The sequence below is a fragment of the Polistes fuscatus genome, unplaced genomic scaffold (genome assembly GCF_010416935.1).
Source record: "Polistes fuscatus isolate 324 unplaced genomic scaffold, CU_Pfus_HIC Scaffold21, whole genome shotgun sequence".
In the NCBI taxonomy this organism is placed as follows: domain Eukaryota; kingdom Metazoa; phylum Arthropoda; class Insecta; order Hymenoptera; family Vespidae; genus Polistes; species Polistes fuscatus.
Genome location: NW_025113098.1, coordinates 1,079,347 through 1,103,893, shown reverse-complemented (window position 1 = coordinate 1,103,893; position 24,547 = coordinate 1,079,347). Strand labels below are relative to the sequence as shown.

Genomic DNA, 24,547 nt, shown 5'->3' with positions numbered 1-24,547 from the left:
CAAAGCAATTATATATACACAATTCACAGTGGTCACAAGTGGAAAAATTTCTCGTATTAAGAGATTGCATATCATTTTAATCGGCTCTCAGCGTCAACATGATATGCTGCCTCTGAAATCAACAGCACGTACAATGGCAGTTCCGTTATTTTATTCGTTTTTTTTTTCATTTTCATCTTCTTCTTCTTCTTCTTTATTTTTAGAATCACGCCTTTGAAAAAATTTTGCCTAATATATCACTAGGAAGCCATAGTTTTAACACCTTATATTTTTCATTTAATATATATATATATAATATATATATATATATTAAAGGCCTATTATATTATTAATTAGTATATTTTCCATGTTTGCTAGTCGCATCAAAATATATTCTAACCCTGGCACAATATGTTGTTTACTATAAATGCCTTTTGGTACAAAGGATTCCATAAAATGTGTGTGTATGTAAAAAAATGCGCGTATAAAACATCTTCACACGGTGGTGTATGTACTTGAGTTAGGTGATCGCTTTTTTAAACGCAATTAGTAAAATTTGCGCCTATACATTTGGACTCCCACCATTCCCAAGTCAGACGAAAATTTAGTCTCTCAAATGCATTTTCTTTTTCTTTTTTTTCTCTTTTTTTCTCATTTTTTCCCCTTTTTTCCTTTATCCTTTAATTGTTTTTCCCTAATCAGTTCATTTCAAAAGGTTGACGACAACACTGAATAATTAATTCAGAAAATTATAAATTAAAATTATATCTTAAGTACAAAAAAAAGAAAGTCTTTGCGTCACACTGTTCTTTTTCCCCCACCAAAAATGTAGTTAGTTGTGCTTAGAATTAAACCGAGGAATCGAATCTTAAATGCAACGATCGCGTATGAATGCAATTATGTTAACGAAGTGACGAATGTTACTCTTTAGTAGAAATATTTCATCTAAATTTTAAATCGCTAAGAGAAGAGAAAGCAAGCAGCATGTACGAAAGACGAAATGCAATTGAAAACTTCGAAATGTACGAACCTTTTAAAATGAAACTGGAGTATACAACTATACCTCTTAATTTGTCGTATTTTATTTATATGATCCGCATAGTATTAGTTTAATTATTTTGATACTATTTGTGATAATAATAAAATATTATAATAATTAATAATACTTATAATAGTAGTAGTAATAATAATCATTAAAAATGTGTATGGTATGTTTGTGTGTGTGTATGTCTGTGTTTGAGAGAGAATGCTTTTTGTAGCAACAAAAATATAATGTAATAATAATAATAATAATAATAATAATAATAGTCATAATATAATAATAATAATAGTCATAATAATAATAATAATAATAATAATAATAATAATAATAATAATAATAATAATAATAATAAAGACTAATATCTTAGTGCTATCTAATAGTTTCGTTAAGTTGTTATAAATTATGCAGTAATCCGCTCTGTTATTGACTTTTCTATTTTTCTCAAAAAACTTAACTTCTCGACATGCATCATATAAATTTAAAATCATGTTTGCATTCATACCGCTCGGCGGTCAAGTTATTAATTAATAAGTTGTAAAATTATATACACATTCTTAAACAAAAAAAAAAAAAAAACAAAAATAAAAAGAATCTTCTTCTTACATTCGACATCTATCTCATGGCATTTTATGGGAAGCATATAAAACTCTAGAGAAAATGAAGGAAGAAAACAAGTAGAGTAGAATACAAACAAAGAGATAATTACTTCCTATAAACTATCATCCAATTCGCAGGATCAATATACACAGATCCACCTTTATATCTCTTAATAGCACTCTTAAGAAACAGGATTTTTATGCGTTATCCTTCCTTGTAAAATTTGATATCACTGAAAGCGAATGTTAGATCGAATGTACTAAATTCAATTGACTTTACATAGTCGAAGTTTACATAAGATCGAGAAATTCCGCTATCGTTGCCGCTCTGTTACGCGACGTTGGGTTGTTGTTGTTGTTTTCCTCGTTCTTGCACATTTAAAAAGGTTTGCAGGACTTCAATTAGTATTTTCTTCACCATCGATACTTTCGTCTTGCGTAGTCGAATCATCGCCGGAGCCTCCAGTTTGTACAGATCCACGTTTTAGCCTCGTAGAGCTCAAACTTATAGCTGGTCCACCACGCCTTTAAACAAATTTACGAAAAGAGGGTTGCGTTTTATGCGCCTATAGAAAGGTCTTATACTCCAATTGTCTACTTAGATATTTACCTCAATTTGTTCTTCAGATTCGCTACTTCTCGCGTAAGTTCCTCTTGAGATTCCAGCATATCATCCATCTCTCTTTGAGCTTTTCGTTTCATAGCTTTATGTCTACTGATCTCCTCTTCCGCTTCGTCTAACTGTCTCTTAAGTGTCTTCATTCTAGCATTTACTTTCTCCACCTGCTCCTTATATTGGTCGGCGTTTCTCCTCTCATCCTCCAATTGTAAACTCATTTCTTTCAATTTCTTTTCCAATTTCCGATTGATCTTTTGTTGAGCAAACCTTTCCTTAGCTTCGGTTTCCAATTGCTCGTCCAAGTTATTTATCTTAGACTCCAATTGCTGTATCGTAGCTTTTGTCTTAGCACGTTGAGCAGTTTCCAATTCGGCAAGTTTAGCCTTCAATTCCTTGTTTTGTCTCTCCAACAACATTCTGTGAGATTCGAGTTTCTGCGTCGTAGATCGTTCGGTAGCCAAATCGGTCGACAATTGTTCTATCGTGATCTGTCCCTTTCTCGCGCGATCCACGGCGACCTCCGAAATCGATTGTTCCTCTTCCAATTCCTCTTCCAAAGTAGCGATTCTCGCTTCGAGTCTACGCTTCTCGTCTAACATCAGAGTTCCCTTATTGGCGTTATTATTAACTTCCTCTTGAAGTTCGTCTCTCTCATTTTCGGCCGCTCGTCTGGCACGTTCGCTGTTAGCGAAGTCTTCCGTCAGCTGCATTAAATCAGCTTCGAGACTCTTAACTTTCCTTTCGGATTCTTTCGCACCGGCCGCCAATTCGTCTCTAGCAGCTCTGAATTCCTCTATTTCCCTAGTATAATCCTTTATTTGCGCTTGCAATTTTTTCAATTGTTTCAACGCATCCTCTTTTACTTTATTATGAATCTCCAATTGCTGCTCCATGTCCTTATAATCGCTTTCCATTTTCTTACGTTGAGCTATCGCAGCTGCCCGTTGTTTCCTCTCGTCCTCCAACTCGGCTTCGAGATCGCGCAATTGTTTGACCAATCCTCGACGCTTCTCTTCCGCTTGTTCTTCCTTCGCTTGAAGATCTCTCTCGAATTGAGCGCGCAACGCTTGCATGTTTACTTCCAATCTTAATTTGGCGTCTTCCGTGAATTGCAACTCGTCCTCCAGTTCTTCGACTTGCGATTTTTGTTCGGCCAATTGCGATTCCAATGCGCGTTTAGCTTTTTCCAATTCGTGTACGTTTTTATCAGCGGTACCTTGATTATTAACCAACTCGTCTAATTCCGATTGAAGCCCGCGACGGCCTCTTTCCAATTCTTCGACCTTCTCGTTGAGTTCGTCCAATTCGCGCGTTAACGAAAGGACTCTGGTTTCCTTCTCTCGGGCTTCTCTTTCCGCGTTGTCTCTCTGTTCCGCATATTGTTCCGATACCGCTTTCTCTTCCGCGAGCACCTTGTCGAAATTCTTCTGTTTCTTCTCCAATTCCAACACCTTGGCTCGTTGCACCTCCAATTCGATGATACTGTCTTCCAATTCCGCTTGTATCTTCTTCTTCGACTTATCTAATTTATCGTTAGCCGCTTGCAATTCTTCGACTTGTCTTTGAAGCGCCTCGATATCTTTCGTACAACGTTTTCTACTTTCTTCCAACGCTGCCGCCGCTTCTGCCTCTTCCTCGGCACGTTTCTTAACTTCGACCAGCTGAGCGTTCAAATTCAAAACTTGCTTTTCCAAGCCGCGTTTCGCTTCCTCTTCCTCTTCCAATTGCTCGTGTAAACTTTCCTTCTCGCTTTCGACCGCGCGAAGTTTCGAGCTTAACGCGAGCTTCTGTCTGGTCTCTTCCTCCAATTGTTGCTGAAGTTCCGTAAATTGCGACTCGCACGTTGCCGATGCTTTTAACGCAGCCGATGCCTTCAATTCCGCAGCTTCCAATTGTTGCATAACGCTTTCAGCCTCCTGTTGAAGTTTCGTTACCTTTTCCGCCAATTCTTGTTTGTTTCTCTCGACTTCGCCTAATTTGGCGCTAACGTCGGCTAACTGTTGCTCCGCTTGCTTACGACGGCGGTCGGATTCTTGTCTGCTCGCGCTGATCGATCTCAATTCGGTTGCCAAATCTGCATTTTCAGCCTCGAGGGAACCCTTTGCCTTCTCCAAAGCGGCTTTAGTTTTCTTCAAGGCATCCATTTGTTCGTTCAAAGCAGTTAATTCTTGCGTATGCTTGTGTCGCATGTCGGATAACGTAGCCTCGTGTACCGAAGTTTCTTCTTCGAGATTTTTCTTCAAAGTAGCCAATTCTTGTTCGCGTTTACTTCTTAATTCTTGCTGAGCCGCGGTAGTATCCAACGAATCCAACAATTCATTTTTCAAAGCTTCCAATTCCTCGTTCAAGTCTCGTTTCAATTTTTCCGCTTTACTACGAGCCGCCTTTTCGGCTTCCAAATCTTCCTGCAATTCGGCCAACTGCGATTCCAATTCTCTCAAGGCTTTTTGCGCCTGGGCCTTGGCCGCACCTTCTTCGTCCATCTTTGCCATTACTTGATTCAATTCCTCTTCGCGTTTTCCCAATTGCAATTGCAATTCTTCGACTTGGGTTTTTCTTTCGGAAAGTTGTTCCTTCAAATCCGATACTTCGGTTTCGACTTTTCTCTTGGATCTATCAACTTCCTGTCGTTGTTGATGATCCTTGAGCAATCTTTCCTCGAGATCCGCTATGGTTGCTTCGTGTTTCGCTTTCAACTTCGACAAATGCTTAGCTTTCTCTTCCTCTTCCGCCAAAGTTTGCGACAAATCGTTGGCGCGTTCCTCCAGAATTTTTTTCTCTTTCAATAGCTTTTGATTAGTATCGTCCGAAAGTGCAAGATCTTCCTCGAGTTTTTTAAGCTTAGCATCGCACTGTACCTTTTCCAATTGAAGTTTTTGTCTAGCAGCTTCCTCCTCTTCCAATTGTTCTTCCAAATCGCTTATGTTCAATTGCAATTTCTTTTTCTCTTGCGTCAATGCAGCGCTCCTCTCTTCCTCCTCTTCGATGCGTGCCTCCAAATCATGCAATATCTCTTCCAATTCTTGTTTACGCGCGGCCAATCTCGCACGCATTTCTTCCGCCTCGGCACAAAGTTCTACCTCAGCTTGCAATTGTTCCGCCAACATGGTTTTCTCTTCGATGGCTTGCTGATACTTTCGTTCGTATTCTTGTGCAGAGTGTAATTGTAACTCGAGCTTATCGCGAACTTGTTTCAATTCGTCTTCCTTCTGAGTAAGTTTTTCTTCTTGTTTTGTTACCTCTAACAACGGTTTTACTTTCGTATAAAGCCTCCACCATTGCCAATTACGGAGCTTCAAGTAAGCCGCACAGTTCCTTTGTATAATACGAATGGCGTTCAATTGTTGCAAACGTTTTTGATAATTGCGACGTGCCAAGAAACCACGACAGAATGCTTGGAAGTTAACGATCAAATCTGTTATCTTATAATCTCTTTCCTCTTCCAAATGAGCCAAAACACCGGCACGGAAGAAAATCTTTGACTGACCAACGCGATATAGGTTTGGATCCAATTCTAATGCTTGAATCTGTAAATGAAAGGAATTAACGATAAGTCTTTAAGTGAAAGACATTTGGTGGATAGCAGAAATTGAGATATTACGCGATACATACCATTTTCTCGCAAGCCTTCTTCCCATCCATAAAACCTTTTGGAATAACGTTTGGTGTGAGTAATTCGTAACGTTGTCTAAATTCCTGGAATGGAATTCTATTCGGGAAACCTTGTCTACATATACGTATTCCCTCTAACACACCGTTACATCGTAATTGATCCAACACCAAAGGAGCATCGATTTTGCCAGCTCTTTTCTCATGATTTGGAATAATACACCTGACGAAGTTTGGATTGGTATTCTTCAAAGTTAACATTAATTTAGCCAATTGCTCTTTATACAGTTGAGATACGGTTCTAAACATGCCTTTTCTAGTCCGAGCACCAAATTGCGTATCGGTCAGCGCTTGTTGCGCCATGCCTACGATTTCAGCATCCTTCCAAATATGACAAACGAATGGATCCTGGGATGCCTGTAAAAGGCTCACCACGTTCTCGTTCAACGGGTCCATGTTCTTCATTAGCCATTTTGCTGCCGAATAATCCACTTTACCGGCATAATGTATTATAGCAAAATCGGCGACACCGCGAAAATCTGTTTTCATAAATTTGGGATGCACGCTGTGCGCGCCAACCAACTTCTCGACGAAAGTTTTGTCGGTTGCTTTGGGGAACCAACATTCCTCATCCAACAAAGCCATGATTCCCATTGGTTTATCGATCAAATCTATCGTAGGTTGAAGATCAAGTCCAAAATCGATGAATTTCCATTCGATACCTTCTCGTTGATACTCCTCTTGTTCGAGAATGAACATAGTGTGATTAAACAATTGTTGCAACTTTTCGTTCGTGTAATTAATGCATAACTGTTCGAATGAATTTAATTCGAATATTTCAAAACCAGCCATATCTAATATACCAATAAAACTGGCACCTTGTCTTTTCGTTCTGTCCAAAGATCTATTGATCCTGTTAACTAACCAACGAAACATTCGTTCGTAGCATGCTTTCGATATTGCTTCAACCGCAAATTCTACCTGTTCCTTTGTCTGTGCTTTAGTTACAAAATCCCTGCCAACTTTGATTCGAGGCTTTAAGAAAGCTTTTGTCATTTCCGTAACACTCAGACCTAACAGATGGGAAATCTTTTGCGCTACCGTATTGTCAGGTAAAGTAGCCTGATCGGAATTACGTTCTTGCCTGAATTGCATCGAACCGAATAGCATCACGGCAGATACAATGCGGAAGATCGATGAAAAATCCTCGTTAGTCATACCCATGATGTGCATCGATTTCACCGTTGAGAAAAATTCAGTGGAATCATCGACTCCCGGTACTGGCAATATACCATTAGATAAAAATGGATAATGCTTAGGGTCTTCCAATATGAATTCCTCTGTAATCAAGAAATTCAATCGAATGTAATTATTAATGACACGCAATACAATACACATACAAAATAAACGATTCAATTATTATATTTTTATCGACATATATACTTTTTTGTTCGGACGAAGCACCAGCGAGCAATTGGTAAAATATGTGAAATGTTCTTTCATCCTTGGCTTGTCTTATAGCTCTTGACTTTTCCAAAAGATACGTCTCGATGTTTGCCCCTGCTATGTAACCAGATGCATCGAAATTTATCCTAATAAATTTCCCCTAAAAAGACACATGAAAAAACAAAGAAAGAAATTTAAATGTAAGAAACACCATCGTTAAAAAAAGAATAAATGTTACTAATGTCTCAGAAAAAGGGGAAAGGGGTTTTAGGTGCTTACGAAACGAGACGAGTTGTCATTCTTCACAGTCTTTGCGTTTCCAAACGCTTCTAAAATTGGATTTGCTTGAAGAAGCTGTTGTTCGAGTTCTCCCTATAATAAAATAGAAAATCGAGACTGTGAGTAGGAGAGGATTAGCATTAAAATAAAGGGAAAAAAAAATAATAACAAATGATTATATATATATATATATACATTAGGTTGAACTAAAAGTTCGTGCGTTTTTTAATTAATATTTTCAAAGTAAATTGTACAAAAACAATCCGTTATGCAGTTTATAATAACGCAATAAATGCACGAACTTTTGTTTCACCCTAATATTATAAGCACGCATAATTATTAATTTACGTAAAGTTGATTATTATAATCGAACGACAATAAGTAATTACTTTGCAATCATTTTGTCGTACTTTTTAATAACAGCTGAGCATGAAATATAAGCTGCCAATAAAGCATTGCACGTTCATCTTTTATATCGACGAAAGAACAATGTTGCGCGATTACAGGATAGGAAAATGAAGAATATTAAATAGCACAAAAGCGATATAGATAACGACAATACCAATTTTACAACACGACACCAAAGTTATTAATTATTATTTGTTTTCTCCTCCTCACATTAATTACCGCAAACTTGTCCGACACACTGCCAGTTCCCTGGACCCATAAGCAGCGAGAAAAAGTTAAGAAAAGATTTTTTTGTTAGACGGCAACGAAAATTTCATTATCAATATCAATATATAATATATCGTTGATTATTTATTATATATTATTCGTCATTACCAATATCCAAAACCAATTGTTAGTATATAGAAGAGACAAGATCAATAATAATATATTAAAAGAAGAAGTAAAAGAAGAAGCAGATATATGAACATTGATTGCACTATTCATCGAATATAATGAAATTTGTTTAATCGAAGAATATATACGTATTATTATAGATTTTTGTTTTATGTCGACTTACTATGATTAACGCCGGGCTTGGGGTCTATTGATGGAAGAAGGCAGCCAAAAAGTCAGCACCGAAAATGAAAGAATATTTTTTAATATTAAATGACGTTCTATATATATATATAATAATCAAATTTTTAATGGAATCAAATTGGCTCAGTTCGTAAATCTAGTGATATATATATCTTTTCTTTTTTACTTTCTTTTCTCTTTTCCCCATCCCGCCACCCCTCTACCTATTCATCGTATTTTATCACGAGATGAGTTTACGGTGTAACACGTAAAAGGGATCGAATGAAATCATGGTAAGTACATGCGACAGGTATGGATATACCTTGTGGAAAGAAAAAAAAAATAAAAAGAAAACTTGTTGGACCATGGTCTCGTATATGCATTGCTCTCATGGTTCACCGATCTTTGCTGTTACCCGCATATTCATACACACACAAACGTATATATATATACATGTGTGTGTGTGTGTATACGAGATTTTAGTCGTCCTCGCATATTACTTTATCATTTATTTATGTAATAAACTTTCATTGTCCTCCTATACAATTTCCAACCTAGTTTAGAAGAACATGAATAATGTATCTATATCCCTAAAAAGGTAGGATACTTAAACGTGAATGGATTTATAAATTTTTTCGGTAAAGTCGAAGACTGCACCAAGCGAGGGAAGAGGGGGTTTCCAAAATGTCAACTTGCTGCTGCTGCTGCTGCCTTTTTTTCTCGTCATTTATTTAAACAATCGATGCCAACTTTCGTGGAGAAGAAATAATAATAATTCAATAAAATATTCTACACATTTTAAAATCTCCATCCAAATTAATTCACTAACTAAACGAGATCATTATGAAACTCGTAAAAAATCTACAAGTAAATTTATTCGCATCTTTATTAGGACATTTCTAAATGGTATTTTTTCTCAGTTGAAAACGAGTTTAAGTATCGTATTTTTCTTGTTTTTTTTTTTCTTCTTTTTTGCATTACGATGAGTCAGTACGACGTTTTAAGTAGGTCACGCCTTTTTTTGTGCGTGTATTATTTATGCGTGTGACTCAAAGTAATTCCAATTGATAAATTCTTTATCTAAAAAAGGAGAGGTCCTTCGCGAGATGAATGTCCCCCACGTTTCTTTCTCTCGACGATTAAAAATCCGTACGAAATTGTATAGAACATTAAACGAAGATCTAAAGAAATAGTAAATGTTAAATAGATTGAACTTGATCGACATCAGACATATTATTTTATTCCTATGTATTACTATAACAAAAAGTTTGCTTAGGATTTATATTATTCGTGAAAAAGGTTCGATTAATATTCAATAAAATTCATATACTTATTAGAATAAAGAGAGATTTAAACGATCTAATAGTTCTCATATATTTTCTCCTAAGATATTTTAGTACGTTCGAGAAACGTAGGATCTTTATTTATCGAAGATGACCATGGTTTATACGTATGTACGTCACAGTTCGAGCTTTACATTTTCAGACGACGCATCGCGAGCATGGATATATAACAAAGAGCTTACTGTCTGTATGCAATCGAGAAACGCATAAAGAAAGTCGCTATTTTTAAAGCCACTCATCAGTAATATTAAACGTTTAAATAAAAGTGAATGATCAAAGAAATATGTCAAAAAAAGAAATAAAACAATGTTAAGATTAAAAAGAATTAATTACGTTTCCTTCGATAGTTCTCCGATTCATCGCTTGCAACTATTATATATATTGATTATCGATAAAAATATACCGAAAATAAATTGTATACGTGTTACGATTATCATTGACAAACAATATATTTCTCTAGATCAAGGTAATAAGTTTCTAATGATCGGATGTATGATCTCAACTATACATTAACTCGATAAGATTAACACGTATATATGTATATATATATATAGAAATAAATAAAAAAAGAATATAAAATCGTGCTAAGTGAAATACGCGTTATCGAATTGTCCCCATTTAAACGAGCGGTTTTAAAGGATACCACGATTCGGAAATTGAGGTTGAAGTTCCGCTAAATGTACACAACGTACAATGTTACAATGTTACAAAATTTTTCGATTAACAAAAATGCTGATTTCTCGTTATTTACTCGAAGAATTTGTTCTTTCTTTAACAACGAATCGAATTTACCGAACAATTTTATATGATAATCGTTGATTATTACGAACTTGACTCGATACGCATACATATAATGTATATTATAAATTTAAAATTCTTTCTAATATGTATGTATTGGAATGTTGCAAGAATAAATAAACGCAGATATCGGATCGATATCTATGGAATGATTTTTTTAAATACGCGCTATCTCGATAAAGATCTCGATTGTTATCTCGATTGCAATACCTTGATAACGATTTCAACTAAGTTCGAATTCATTCACGATCGAGTTATATCAATATCTTATAATTTCTTTCTATTTAGGATACGAATGCACGTAAAGTGTGAACTTGGTAATTATCGATTATCCTTTGAAAATAAAAACGTTAGAAATTCAAGATTGGATAACATTTGGATTATAAGACTCGGTTCTCGTGAAAGAAACCATTTGTTTTTTGAGCCACCCTATGGACGTATACTTTTGAAGTATCCTTTTCTATATAGCGAAACTGGAAAGAGAAATAACGCATTTCAAATGCGTTTCTAACGCGTCCTCTTGAGGACGGATTTTTTTAAAAAGAATGTCCTGTCCCTGCGTTATGTTCTTACCGCATTGGACTTGGGTTTCGAAGCAGCAACATACGCCAGATATTGAATGACCTTCTTCGTGTTCTCGGTCTTGCCTGCTCCAGACTCGCCAGTACACAAGATTGACTGATCCTCGCGATCTACGAAATACAAGAAGATTTTTTTTGTCTTCCACTTCTTTTCAAATTAATAAGTAATTTCATTGACTTCAAAAAATTGCGCTATCTATCTGAAATAACGCGATAAACGCACGAACTTTTGCTTCTTCCTAATAGAATAAAATTGATCGTGTATAAATTGGAAAAAAAAGAAAAAAAAAAGAAATAAAATAAATATTAATATAATAATTTGTCAAAAGAAAAATAAATTACCTTGTAACATAGAACGATAGGCCGTGTCGGTGATAGCGAAAACGTGCGGTGGTACCTCGTGTCTTTTTATACCCTTATACCTTTCCATTATTTTTTCCGTATAAATCGGCAATCTTTTGTAAGGATTTACCACGACGCAGAATAGTCCGGAATACGTCTGCAATCAAATTATAATAATAAATTATATTTATTCTACAATACGTGGAATGATAGATTGAAAAGTTTTACATTTGATCGGTAATAGAAAATTGATTAGTAACGGTTAGAAAATAAGTACGTGCGAAGGTATGTGTTTTGAAAAGGTGCAATGCGAGAAAAAAGGTATAAAGCATAACATAATGCGTTTCTTTCTTTTACTCTCGCTTCGTTTAGAAATTTAAGCGCCGTTTACAGTCCAAGGAATTCTACACCCACGCAATCCCTTCGCTCGTGTATACATATATATACGCACACATACGAATGTTGCGCAAATACTTATACGTTGTACGCCATTTCGCGTCGAGCCAAAGAAAATAAAGCCAACGTGAGAAAGAAAAATGATTCGATAGATATAGGAAAGGACCCAGGCACAAATCTCTTTCAAAATCGATCGTATTTCAATCATACTTTTGTATATTTTTCTTATTAAAAAATAAACGACGAAATTACGTTAACGTTTCGAATCATCCCCTAACGTAGATCCTACTCCTCTGCCAATAATCTTATTTACTTTTCAATATTTCTACATAGGAATTGTGCATATATCTTTGAAATATCATAACTGTTAATCGTAATATAAAAATAGTATCGAAAATATTATTTTTTCTTTTAACGTTTGATCGAATAAAAAGCTTGCCGGAATATTTATAATTTCGTTTATGTTTAATCATCTTCGCGTTTCGTAGAGATGACGAATAGTTTTTCAAATGAAGCGAAATAAAATAAAATAAGTTTTTTTCGATTTATATTTTAGCAGATTGGTTGGGAAACACTGAAAGGGCTTTCAAGAAATGACAGATCGATTTTGTCTATCTCGATTGTATTCTCTCTCTCTCTCTCTCTTTTTCTTTCTGTTTCTTTTTCATGCTTGCTTTTCACTTTACGTTCTGTTCCTTTCAAGTCAAAAGAATTCTTTGAAATGGTGGGGAATGCAAATGTATATATATATATATATCGAACTACGAGAATCTTAGAATCGTGCACAACTTGGAATTTTCGAATGATTAAAAAACTTTCGTGGATAAAACAAAAAGGAAACATCCGCAAACCCCACCACCTCTCTGTGCTCTCACGTGATAGTAGACATTTAAAAAAGAGACATTTTTCTTTGCAATCAATTAATATTAATAATAGTAATATATACGATAATAAAAATAAATCAAAACAGATTTATAATTGTAAGCGATAAAAAGTATAAAAATTGAAATGTTTAACCATCTTGGAGATCATCAACAACGTCGATTTCCGCGTTCGTCTTCGAAGCAAATAAATAATTAGCGAGGTCGTGACACTTCTTTATTGATTTATGCGCATGCCTTTATGCGAGAAACAATTTAAAATAGTATTATATCGAATTACGCGAACAACGTTCGAGACACAGATGACGACAGGAATCTCTTTAGCGATCGAACTTTGAATATGCAGATTATTTTTTTCTCTTCTCAACTTTTCAAAGTGTCAAAGTGTAACGTCTGCAGTACGAGATCCTATTTTTTCTTCTTTTTATTAAAAGATAAGACGAGTTTTTTTTATAACCAGTCTTTCTACCAGTATTAATATTTTCATTGAAATACAAACCATTAGAAAATCTTTTTTAATATCGTACTAATATTCCTTCTTTTATTATTTCAACAACACACTTATTAACGCGAAATATTTACAAAAGTTCTCTGGATGCAGTTTATAGAATGTAATTTTATACGTTTTAACATTGATTAGTTCATTTTGAATCTTTCTATATTGACTATGAGCTATGGATTCATCCTCTAATATTATTAATACATATATTTTATATATTATATATATCATAATTCAAATTCGAACTATATGGCACGTTTCTCTTGCTCGTTCCTTGTTCTCATTTTAGTATAAGTCTCAGTTTAGTATAATATGCATATATGCGTTGTTCTTTGTTCACCGAAGTAAAAAACGGATGAAGGAAAAAAATATGGGGGGAGAAGCAAACTTCTCATAAGAATGACTAATACTTGGAAGATCGTATGAGCCAGAGGGAAAGCGAACATGTGAATCACGTCGTAGGTAGCCAGGAAAGCAGGTGTGTGACGATATTGCTGTTAACCGTTGAAGAAACACGTGGAAGAATCTTCTTTTCTCGTTTATATCGAAACGATTATATATATATATATATATACTATTCATTTTGAAACGATTTTAAAAATACGATATTTAACAAAATGTAACTTTCGCTCGTATCTTTCCTCGCCGTATTTCGAGCTGCAACAACTTCAAAACTTAGATCTTAAAAGAAGAAAAAAGAAATAGAATAATTCAAGCTATATATTAGATAGTTTCTCAAGTGGAATCTTAGGTCTTCCGCAAGGACACAAAATGGGGTTTTGTCTTTCAGATTTCGTTGTTAATTTTTTGTTCTTTATTTTTCTTCTACTTCTCGTTTTACTTCAACGGCAAAACCATCCGAAGGTCCTCGAAACCGGTCTCGGAAGGCTCGTGCTGTCGACCTGCCTAACATTCCCCACCCCTGCCACCCCGTCCCCTTCCTTTCCCCCGCTTATGGCCCACTGCAAATAAATGCATCCTTCTCGACCAAAGGATACTACTACGGTACGCACGCAACGAAACAGAATACGTATTCCTATAATTATCGTGACGTATCGTACGATATAAATATCCAAGAATCATTAATAAAATAACCGTAAATGGAAATTATGCTTTTCGAAAGGATGCACCATCGAAACGTCATTTCCAAACTTACAAAATTATGAACGAAACATCCGTAAATCTAGTTTTCGAATGTTGAACATTCGCTGTATACCAAAGCCATTACAGGATCGATATAATTATACGATTGAATTCTAATTTCTAAATATAAAGGTAGAATAATATTTTTATATTTTCTCAGCCGATCGATCGTTCATTTTTATTCGGACATATCTAAATATACGTAAACGTATCGATAATTATAAACCAATAAAAGTAATCGATACGAAAATAATATCTTATCAATTTTGTTAAAGCATAATTATCGACATATAATAATAATTTATTTATAGCTCGTATTACATCAATTGGATATAATTTCAATAAGAAGAATATCTTCCTATCATTTGAATAATACGACGAAGTGTATCAGATGTTACACTCTAAGAACAACTCTGCCGTACCGAAAGGGTTAAAAGGTCATGGCACGAAGTCTATTTATTTTGTCGACAAAGAAAGAGAGACACAGAGAGACGGAGAGAGAGAATCGAGATCGACGTTTTCGAGTCAGCTTCGATACTTTCTCGGCCTGTTCGGAAAAAGGATAAATAAAACGGATAAGTAAAAGATAGAAAGAGAGAGGGAAGAAGGGGGGGGCAGCAACGGAGGGGGAACCGAGATAAGAAATCCTTTTATGGAAAAGATCGCAGAAGGTATAAAGTTCGAGAAGTCGCAAGGAATCGAGCGTACTCGTTTTGCTCGTAAGATTGCGTCAAAGAGTCGTGTGCCTTTAAGGCACCGCGAGAAGAAGCAGGTTAAGGACGTTCGTTACTTATAAGGACTCGTCTTTGCTTTCTTGCCAGTAATCATTTTCTTCCATGTTCCATGCTTTTCTTTATCTTTTTCTCGACTCCTTCTATCAACGTATCTTTATCCTTTCTCTTTCGTATATAATCCAACTAATTTTTCTATCCCTATAATATATTCTCGCTAAGACTGCGACGCAGAAAAAAAAGAAAAGAAAAGGAAATCGAGAGTTATCGAGAACGCGATTAAATCCTCGTCGTAATAATTCGCGTCGAGTTTCGAGATATGCAATCCTTTGGTAGCACAACTCCTCGTACGACTCGTAATTATCGTTGTGCCAAGCTCGCGTACCACATAAAACAGTGGCCACTTCTACTCTCGAATACTTTAGAAAAAGTTAACTCGGTTCGCGCTAACTCTAAACTACCCGGAAAAGAGGATGATATGATGTGATGATGCGTCTGCGTACTCATACGTTTATGTTTATATTTGAATATAATATGAAGAATACCACGCTCGTCGTTCCTATATTTAACGATAAACAAGTTTGTAATCGTACGATTTTGAATAGAATTATATCTACGATCTCGTTCTACACAGATTGAAATGGAATTATTCTACTTATATTTCCGTGTATTTCTCTACATTACTCGAGGAATAATATACGAGGAAACGTAAAGATACGAAGAAGAAAAATAAAAAATAAAAATATACGTCGAAGGAAAGTTCCGCTTTCGATAAACGTTAGATGAACATTAGCACGGATACGTTGTTTTACACGCGATCCGCGTTGACTGCTATTTAAAATGCCCGCGGCATCTTTCCGCGCATGTGCGATTAGAATTTCAACCACCAATGGGTAAAGACCTAACGCAACCTGGCGCGACTCTTCAAAGATAAATCGAATCGAATCGAATCGAATCGAATTACCTTATCGATATTTCTTCTCTACGGATCGAATATAATATAAAATTGCCCTTTTGAAAATATTTCAGCGAGGAATTCATCGGGAATTTTTCTTCTCCTCTCGTCTCGTCTCGTCTCGTAATCGTAAAATTATTCTCAAAAACATTCCGTATTCATTCGAGAGGCGCGTACTACTATTCACGATCAATACGATCGTGAGTATTATACTCGAAAGATATTAAAGGGAAGAACTTTCTCAGAGGACACATCGAATGTGCTGCGTGAAACGAGCTACGTTAGGCTCTCGACTATACACCAAAGAATATTTTATAAAAACCGGTTTTTCGAATCCCTCTTCTATAACGGAAGGTAAACTCGTACCTCTTCGAAACGTAAACGTTTTTAAGTTTAAATATCTTCCATAAGAACGGTATCCTACTTATATACTCTGCTATGCGAGAAATATAATCATTCGTTTAATCATTTTTAATAAAAAAACAAAACATTTTCACGCATACTTTCCGTTTCCTTTTAATAGAAGAAAGGATGAACACCTTTTATTTTGTCCATTTTGTTCCTCTAAAAAATAGAAGGAGGAAAAAAGAAAGTACGATGGATAAGAAAGAATTCGAAACATTCCAAAGGTGGAATACAAGATTGGGGGAAACTTTAAAAGAGCTCGTCCAATCCACACACCATTTTTTCCGAGTCGATAATCATGCAACGATAGTCGCAAGAGTCCGAGGAACTTTATTATCTGTCCTATGTCATAGATATGTGTGTACGACAAAAAGGGCGCGGTAGGGGCTGTCGTCGTTCGTGGACAACAGTTGGATGATCTCTCCAAATCCTCTCTCCAAATCCTCTCTCCAAATCCTCTCTCCAAATCCTCTCAACGCATTCCACGTGTTTGCGCATAGAGAACACGGAATAATAATATTACCACTCGTATATAATAGATACCGTTTAAATAATCCAGAAGATACAAAATAGAAGAAAAAAAGGAAGAGAACGAGGGAAAAAAATATAATATAAATGATTCCGTCCGCCATCTCCGGCCAAAATTTAACGACTTTCATCCACTTAACATTTATTAAACGTGCCCCTGAGGAAAAAATATACAAAAATTCAAAAAGGAATAACGAAATTCTTTTTTTTTCCGTCTTGTCTCGTATCGAAGCATGACGTCACCTACCTACTTCAGAAGAATCGCGTTGCTCGTGTATGTGCGTGAGAGAACCCATGCATATGACGTCACTCGTGTATTACCATGCATACTTTCGTGGTGCGGAGAGTAAATGAAACGCGTGGAGAGCGTACGATTGCCTCGAATATGTCCTCCCCTCCTCCTCCTCCTCCTCCTCCTCCTCATCCTATCCTTTGCTTTTATCGAATAACAATGTCATGGCATTGGTTGGTGTGTATATGCCGAAGCGAACTCCGAGAAGGGTTCTTCATGAATCTCATGGCAAACATTGGCGACATTTTTTTTTTTATGGAAACATGACAAAGATATATGTATATATATATATATGCCTGTGATATACTTGGGTAGCCTCGAATCGATTAATTATTTGATTAGTCTATCTTTGAAAATGTAGAACGCATGATCGATCCTACGTAGAATGAATCATCCAACGAATCATTCAACTCTGTCCTTAAAATATTTTTCAAGTATCTTACAAAATGAGAGAGATATTTTCATACGAAAATGTTATATTAATGTTAATCCTGTATTTGAAAAATGGAAAGATTTTTCTAAAATATATGATCGTTGTGTATCCGTACGTGCCGATAATTCTTTTAATAAGTCAAAAACATTGATAATTATGATTTATTCGATGTTGCAATTATCTATATTTAGACCTGCAATTAATTATATATACGAAATGATTTTTTTCCTTTTAAATCGGATGCTTTTAATATCGAGTTGGTTAATTATCTTAAAAAAGTACTCTTGAAAATGATAAATTAATCCGAAAAGTTTAGCGAGGCCCACTTGATAATTATCGATTAGAGGGGAGGTATAAGGAAGAGAACGAAGGTAGGAAAGAAGGGTACTTGAATCGTTCGCGAGTAGGATGAAAGAAGAGATGAGTATGTATATATATATATATGCGAGGACAGAGAAGGATGTTAATTAAATGTGACCATCTACGATCTATTCTAACACAAATTACGTGGGTTGTTACTCGAAATACGTAGGCGATAAATAGGATAGCAAGTTCTATAATACTACTGTGTATATACACATATACAGATAATAGATCGTTGTTGATGGTAACTAGAGAGCAGCAACTAGCGAGCCTAGTTAACTAGGCTAGTGCTCGGCTAGCTAGATAATATACGTAAATCGTATAACGTTATTAAACAACGTAGATCGTTAGCCTGACGTAATCCCGATCGAGTTGATATCCTCCTCTTCCTTCTCTTCCTCTTTATCGCATTAAACTTAAACTGTTTTGGCAATAATAATTATCTCATCATCGTCATCATCGATGAGAGTTTATCCTCGACAAGGCAACTAACTATTAGTAATAGGATTAAACGTGCATTTTACCGTATAAGGTAAGAAGAAATAAGATCATTCGAATTCGTACCGTATAAGGTTTGGGATAACGACGAACGCACAACGCGAATCAGAGAGAATTCTCGATCGTTGCACAACAGATATATAATTTTATGGTCAACGTACCACAGACAGACACGCGCACACCCCCCACCGACCGTTTATCCCGACTGTAATCGTAAAGAAATACAATTTCCTTCGTTTTTTATATATATTTCGTTCGTTGAAAAATGAAATAAACAATTCGACGATATTTTTGTCGCCAAAATTCTTGTCAAAGATTATTCTTATTCGTCTCTTATTTTTCTCCCGACATTTATATAATGCACGCGTATGCATATTATATGACGCATTCGCTGACTCCTTTCTTTTTCCTTGTTTATTATTACTAATTTATAGTCTTATCAGTATAGACACGGTTTATAGCCGACGTGCCCAATTTAAGATAGTTACGTTGGTTTGGATTCAAGTAACGCAATTTGTCCCTCGAATTGACGTTCATTGACCACGTCAACCGTTCGCTTTTGTTTTTTATTTTCTCTTAATAAATTGATCGTTTTAAATACAGGTATTCGATGTACCTTACTGTTTCTTACCGTTTGCACTATAGTATGAAATCCTCGTTCTACTTCAAGACCGAGATAATAGACGTTTTCCGAATGCACAAAAATCCTTATGAGAAAATCTGAAATAATGATAATCGTTTCTGCCTGTATCAGCGAGTAAAGCAAAGAAGTTTCGAAGAATTTGAGAAAAGAGAAAAAAAATAATAAATAAAAGTAATAAGAGCCGATCTCGAGCTCTCGAAGACATTACAAAATAATCTGCTGACAAATCTGTAATACGAGAGATGAGCTCTCTCTTTCTCTCTTTGGTACACGTACGTTATTCGACGCTAAAAAAAAAAGAAAAAAAAATATGCAAAATGCTATTATACGAATTCGTCTTCGTGTTTATTCGACAAATGAATTTGATTCTTACAATTAGTTCGAAAACGAGAAACGTGTACGGATGGAATAACAGAAGAAATTCTTGTAAATCTAGCACTGGACCACCCCCTCGCCCCACCTGTTTCCATCTTGTCCTTCTGCCCATCTCTTTCTCTCTCTTACTCTTTCGTTCTTCCCCCATTCCACGTCTTGGATCACGATTGCTGAATCAGTCAGGCGTGAGTCACTACGAGCACTGACATTCTCGTTCGTTTCTCTTCCTTCCCTACAAGTTAAAACCGACAAATTTTCAAGACACCCGCTGAGTTTCCGTTCGATTTCCCCTGGGACACGTTTATTTATAAAAACGAATATGCATCACCAGCGAGGAATTATATATATACATAAAATAGACATTTAAATGAACCCTTTAAATAAAAATGATCATTATACATTTGTCATATGTATTATGCATCCTATTGATAGATCGATTGTTTATTTAATAAATACAATACGGCTACCGTTTATAATATTATGTTGTTTAATCGATACAATAATTTTTTGTTCGTTATACGTTGAATTGAAACTTGAAAATACCGATCGTTATACATGAATTATTATGGGTGTTCGCGTTAATCGCATACGTGCATCGTAAAAAGGTTCCCATTCGTTTTTAAAAGGGTTACAAACAAAAAATCGAAATTCTTTCATTCGGAAGAAAACCCAAATGACTTCGAAGAAGAAACGAAGAAGAAATCTCGATACGCAAGAAACGTTTGCTGGAAATAATATGCATCGTGTGGTACTTTACTTTGTTCGGATTGAAAAGAAAAAAAAACGAAATGATAAACAATTTAAATGTTTCCGAAGTATCTGCATCTATGCGTGTGTATGAAAATACATTGAACAGATTCTACAAAGTAACCAAGTCTCCGACGATAAACTAAATAAGAATAAAAGTAGGTATTTTTTAAAAGATTTTGAATTGGAATTAAAGTTCTGTAGTATATTCGTATAGGTTTATCGATTAAATAGGACATTGACTTAATTAACAGTTTGACTCTACGTAAATTCCACGATAGCAAAAAAACAAGATTGAACATCCTGCGTTAAGTATGAGAACAGTTTCATATATATATATATATATTTATGTATTACACATATATACAAATACTTTCTTTTTTATGAAGACAGCTGCATGCTTTGCTATCTTATCAGTTTGTACTATCACCGGAACGCGTTGCCTTCTTGCTCGAACATACGGTTTTTTAAGAAATGAAATAAGGAAAAAAGAAAAAGTTATATGATAAAAGACTCTCTCTCTCTCTCTCTCTCTCGCAAAACAATGTACTCTAATCTGTTAAAAAAAACTATTCTATAATATTACTGGTTCGCAGAAGTGACTTTATAGAAAAGATTAGACAACGTTGATACAATGTAACATTGTTATTTTGAATCTAGTATAATATGTAGAAAGAACGTACGGAGAATATTAAAAAGAAATAAATGTAGTCGACGATATGTTGTTTCGCAACTGATTGTAAATGTTTTTTTAAATCGTTTTAAATTCTTTTACGAAATGATCGATCGTTTCGACGAACGTCTTATACGCGAGTCATTAATTCTTTCATAAACGTTGTTTAGAATATCAGAATGTAACAATAAAATATATATATATATATGAATTTTTCCAAAATGACAATTTTAAAAATGAATGACGGTGATTACGAGTGCGCGTAATCGAACACCGTTAAAATTAGCATGAGTCACGGTCTCTCCAAGGAAGGTGAGGTTTCTTATCGTCCAACGATAAGCGAAGTATATCCTAAAGAAACGAATACACGTATGTAATACACGAGGAGGCACTTGTTCGCTTCTCTATAACAGAATCTCGCTAAATCGTATACCCAATAGCCCCGCCCAATTTTCATTGGCTGTATCGACGAATCGACGAAGGGATAAGGAGAACTTCAATTGAAAAATCTCATTCGATCGGATACACGAAATAATAATAATTACGAGAATCGTATCGTCGGGATTATCTTTTTTTCAAGTATTTCATCGAATAATTCATAAACAAAGAAATCGCATAGATTTTGTTTTTAAATCTACGAACGAACGACGAAGTTTGAATCCGCTATTTTTCAAATATTTCAAAAACGAGGGAAAATTTAAATGGCGGTCAACTTAAAATTCAAACGAGTCGTCGAGATCTCGCGAGAAACTCTTCGATTATTTCCGTCTCTTTATGGTTCTAATCATTTGGAAGTTTGAAAACGTGCATCATCGAGAAGTTTGCGCGACGTATCTTCTCCGCGCTCTGATACAAAAATGACAGATCGTTGTTCGTTGTCGCGTTCGTTTCTATCTCGTTCGCGTGAACCCACGGAATGAGAAAAAAGGGTTCTCGTCGTTCATCCAAACGAATGTTACTTGGCTCGTCGATCCGATCGATCCGTCTTAAAAGGTCGTACGCGTTCTTATTTACGAGAGTATACCACGTATATAGAGTAGTAGTGTAAGAAGACGAAAAAAGAAAGGCTAGAGAGATAGAAAAAGAGAACGAGTAACTAGCGAGAGAAAGAAAGAAAAGAAAAAAGAAAAAAAAAAGAAGAGTCTGTTGTCATTGTTAGAAGCAACGACGAAACTCGTCGTGGGCGGTCTCTCGGTAATTGGATATCTCCTGCATTCGATGTATACGCATCGAGAAGAACACTTTCGATATTATTTCTTCCTAGAGTTAAAATACAACAAAATATTGCATTAACGATAAAGGAAAGTAAAACGTGCGCTCGTGCGAGAGAGAGGGAAAGGAAAGAGGGGAAGAAAACAGATGGAAAGAGAATAGTAGGTGTACCTCGTACGCAGGAAACGCAGGAGAGGCGTTCGGTTACTCTACGACCAATGACAGCGACGTTTTAAACGGCATTTTTAAGGGGCGTTTTAACCGGCAACGATGACGAGGAGGAGGACGACGACGCGTGACTCTCTTTTTCTTTTTCTTCTTCTTCTTTACGCGATTCGATGAAATCGCGTTCTCTGCTTCGAAATGAATTTCGATCGAAGAAAAGGACATCGTATGTCGCGTTTTACTATGTCGACCTATCTTTAGGCACGCACGAAATGGCCAACAAGTCAATTCTTCGAATAAGAAGAAGGGGAAGAGGAAGGAGAGAGAGAGAAAGAGAAGACGCTCGCGACCTCGTGGAGGTCGGTTACTTCTTCGATGTCGTTTGCCATTGAATAAAGAAAGAAAAGAGCGTGCGAGTCTCTGCGCGTGTATGCGCGTGGCTGAGAGAAAAAGATAAAATATACACGTATATAGAATTGCAAAGTCTACTCACGTAAATGAGACCGGAGTAATAACGATCCTTTAGATTATGCAGGACGGAAGCCTCGTTGAGGCACGTGAGCTCTGCCATATCCTCGACCTTGTCGAACTTTGGCGGGTTCATCTTCTGGATGTCATCCTTGGCGACGTGGACGCGTTTGCCGGTCTCCGCGATTTCGACTTCGACTTCGTCGCCGCGTTCGCCTTTGATACCGGCGGCAACGAAGCCCTGAGTTTCGTGAGGCACCCAAACCAATTTCTTTTGCGTCCATTCCGCCTGGGTAGCCGGATCGTTGAAACTGTTTCTGTCCACTGACAAGTATCTCAATTCCGGGTCCGACCGGTCTACCCTCGAATCTATGTCCGCCATCTTTGTTTGGTAGTAAGCGCGCACACAATGCGATCGAGCAAGTACTCCTCTCTCTCTTTTTTTATCTCTCTCGGTCACTCCTTTGCTCCTTTTCTAGTATTTTTTCCTCGGAACGTGCACGGAACGACAACGACGCGACGACGGCGACGATCGCGACGACGATCGCGACGATCACGACGACCACGACGACGACGACGACGACGGCGACGGCGACGGAGACGACTCTTTCCGAAGTTTGTCGATGTTCGTTAGGTAGGACACGCACCGTACACGCTCAAGCCCATCCACGGGAGCGTCTGTCTTTCAACCCGTCGGCCTCCGTCTTCGAACACGGCTCGTTTTCCTTGGCCGTAGGTAGAGTGTCGGTGATAGCAGTAGTGGTAGTAACAGAGGTACGACCGAATCGCACCGCATATGTAAGAAGACCCACCGGGGAGCGTGCTCAGTTTCTAGCATACGTCGCTCCTCCTCTCTTTCTCTATTGCTATCTCTTCGTTCCTTTTCTTTCCCTTTCTCTCTCTCTCTCTCTCTCCCACCCTCCCTCTTGTGCGTTCGATAGCTCTCACTCGTATTTTTTCTCTCTCTCTCTCTCTCTCCCCCTGTGTCCTTCTTTCTTCTTTTCGTGAATCTCGACAACGCCGACAACTTCGACGACGACGAACGACAAACTACGAATCGGCCAGTTTCGACTACTCTTCGATACTGATCTCGGCCTTACCGTTTCCGACTGTCTCGATTCTCCAACCGAACGAGTCCTTCTACCGCGTGCTTCTACCTCCTTTCATCCTCCCACTCTATAGCTTTCATACTCCATCCTTTTCCCTCCCAATTCTCTACCGACATGCTCTCTTTCGCCGTTCCCTCTACCAATCCTCCCCTCCAGACTCTCTTTCTCTTGTATATACTCCTCCCTCTCCCTCCTCCTCCTTCTTCTTCTTCCTTTTCCACGTTCGTATTTACGTACGTCGTACGTACGCACGCACTGCACGCACGCACGCACGCATGCACCTTTTACCCCACTCTCTCTTCCGCCCTTTCACTGACTATCGTTAAATTCGAATCGTTTGCAGTTCCGAATGAAGCCACGTGGCATTCCCGACAGTTTCAACGGTAAAACATCGAGATTCCTACCTTCGGTTACGTTTTTAACGTCTTTTC

The 24,547-nt window shown here is 36.7% G+C and overlaps 1 protein-coding gene across 6 annotated transcripts; it reads right to left on the bottom strand.

Annotated features, from left to right (window-relative positions):
• Nucleotides 1-1,439: 1,439 nt before the first annotated feature.
• Nucleotides 1,440-24,481, bottom strand: LOC122517716 (myosin heavy chain, non-muscle). 6 transcript variants are annotated; one of them, XM_043636240.1, is made up of 10 exons: nt 23,033-24,481; nt 11,601-11,757; nt 11,251-11,369; nt 8,538-8,561; nt 8,189-8,233; nt 7,571-7,663; nt 7,289-7,451; nt 5,849-7,185; nt 2,228-5,763; nt 1,440-2,142 (listed from the first exon to the last, which is right to left on the bottom strand). In XM_043636240.1, the coding sequence occupies exons 1-10, from the start codon at nt 23,387-23,389 to the stop codon at nt 2,016-2,018; spliced, it is 5,958 nt and encodes a 1,985-aa protein (XP_043492175.1). In that variant the 5' UTR covers nt 23,390-24,481; the 3' UTR covers nt 1,440-2,015. The 6 variants fall into 6 exon arrangements, with proteins under 6 accessions (XP_043492175.1, XP_043492177.1, XP_043492176.1 ...); XM_043636242.1 differs by having other exon boundaries at nt 8,198-8,233; XM_043636241.1 differs by having other exon boundaries at nt 8,189-8,227.
• Nucleotides 24,482-24,547: the final 66 nt, after the last annotated feature.

Excerpts from the sequence above, each read along its gene's own strand:
- LOC122517716 (XM_043636240.1), bottom strand. The coding sequence starts at position 23,389 with ATGGCGGACATAGATTCGAGGGTAGACCGGTCGGACCCGGAATTGAGA. Across the intron at positions 7,452-7,570 it reads ATGACAACTCGTCTCGTTTC|GGGAAATTTATTAGGATAAA; the intron begins GTAAGCACCTAA and ends GTGTCTTTTTAG. Across the intron at positions 2,143-2,227 it reads AATCTGAAGAACAAATTGAG|GCGTGGTGGACCAGCTATAA; the intron begins GTAAATATCTAA and ends ATTTGTTTAAAG.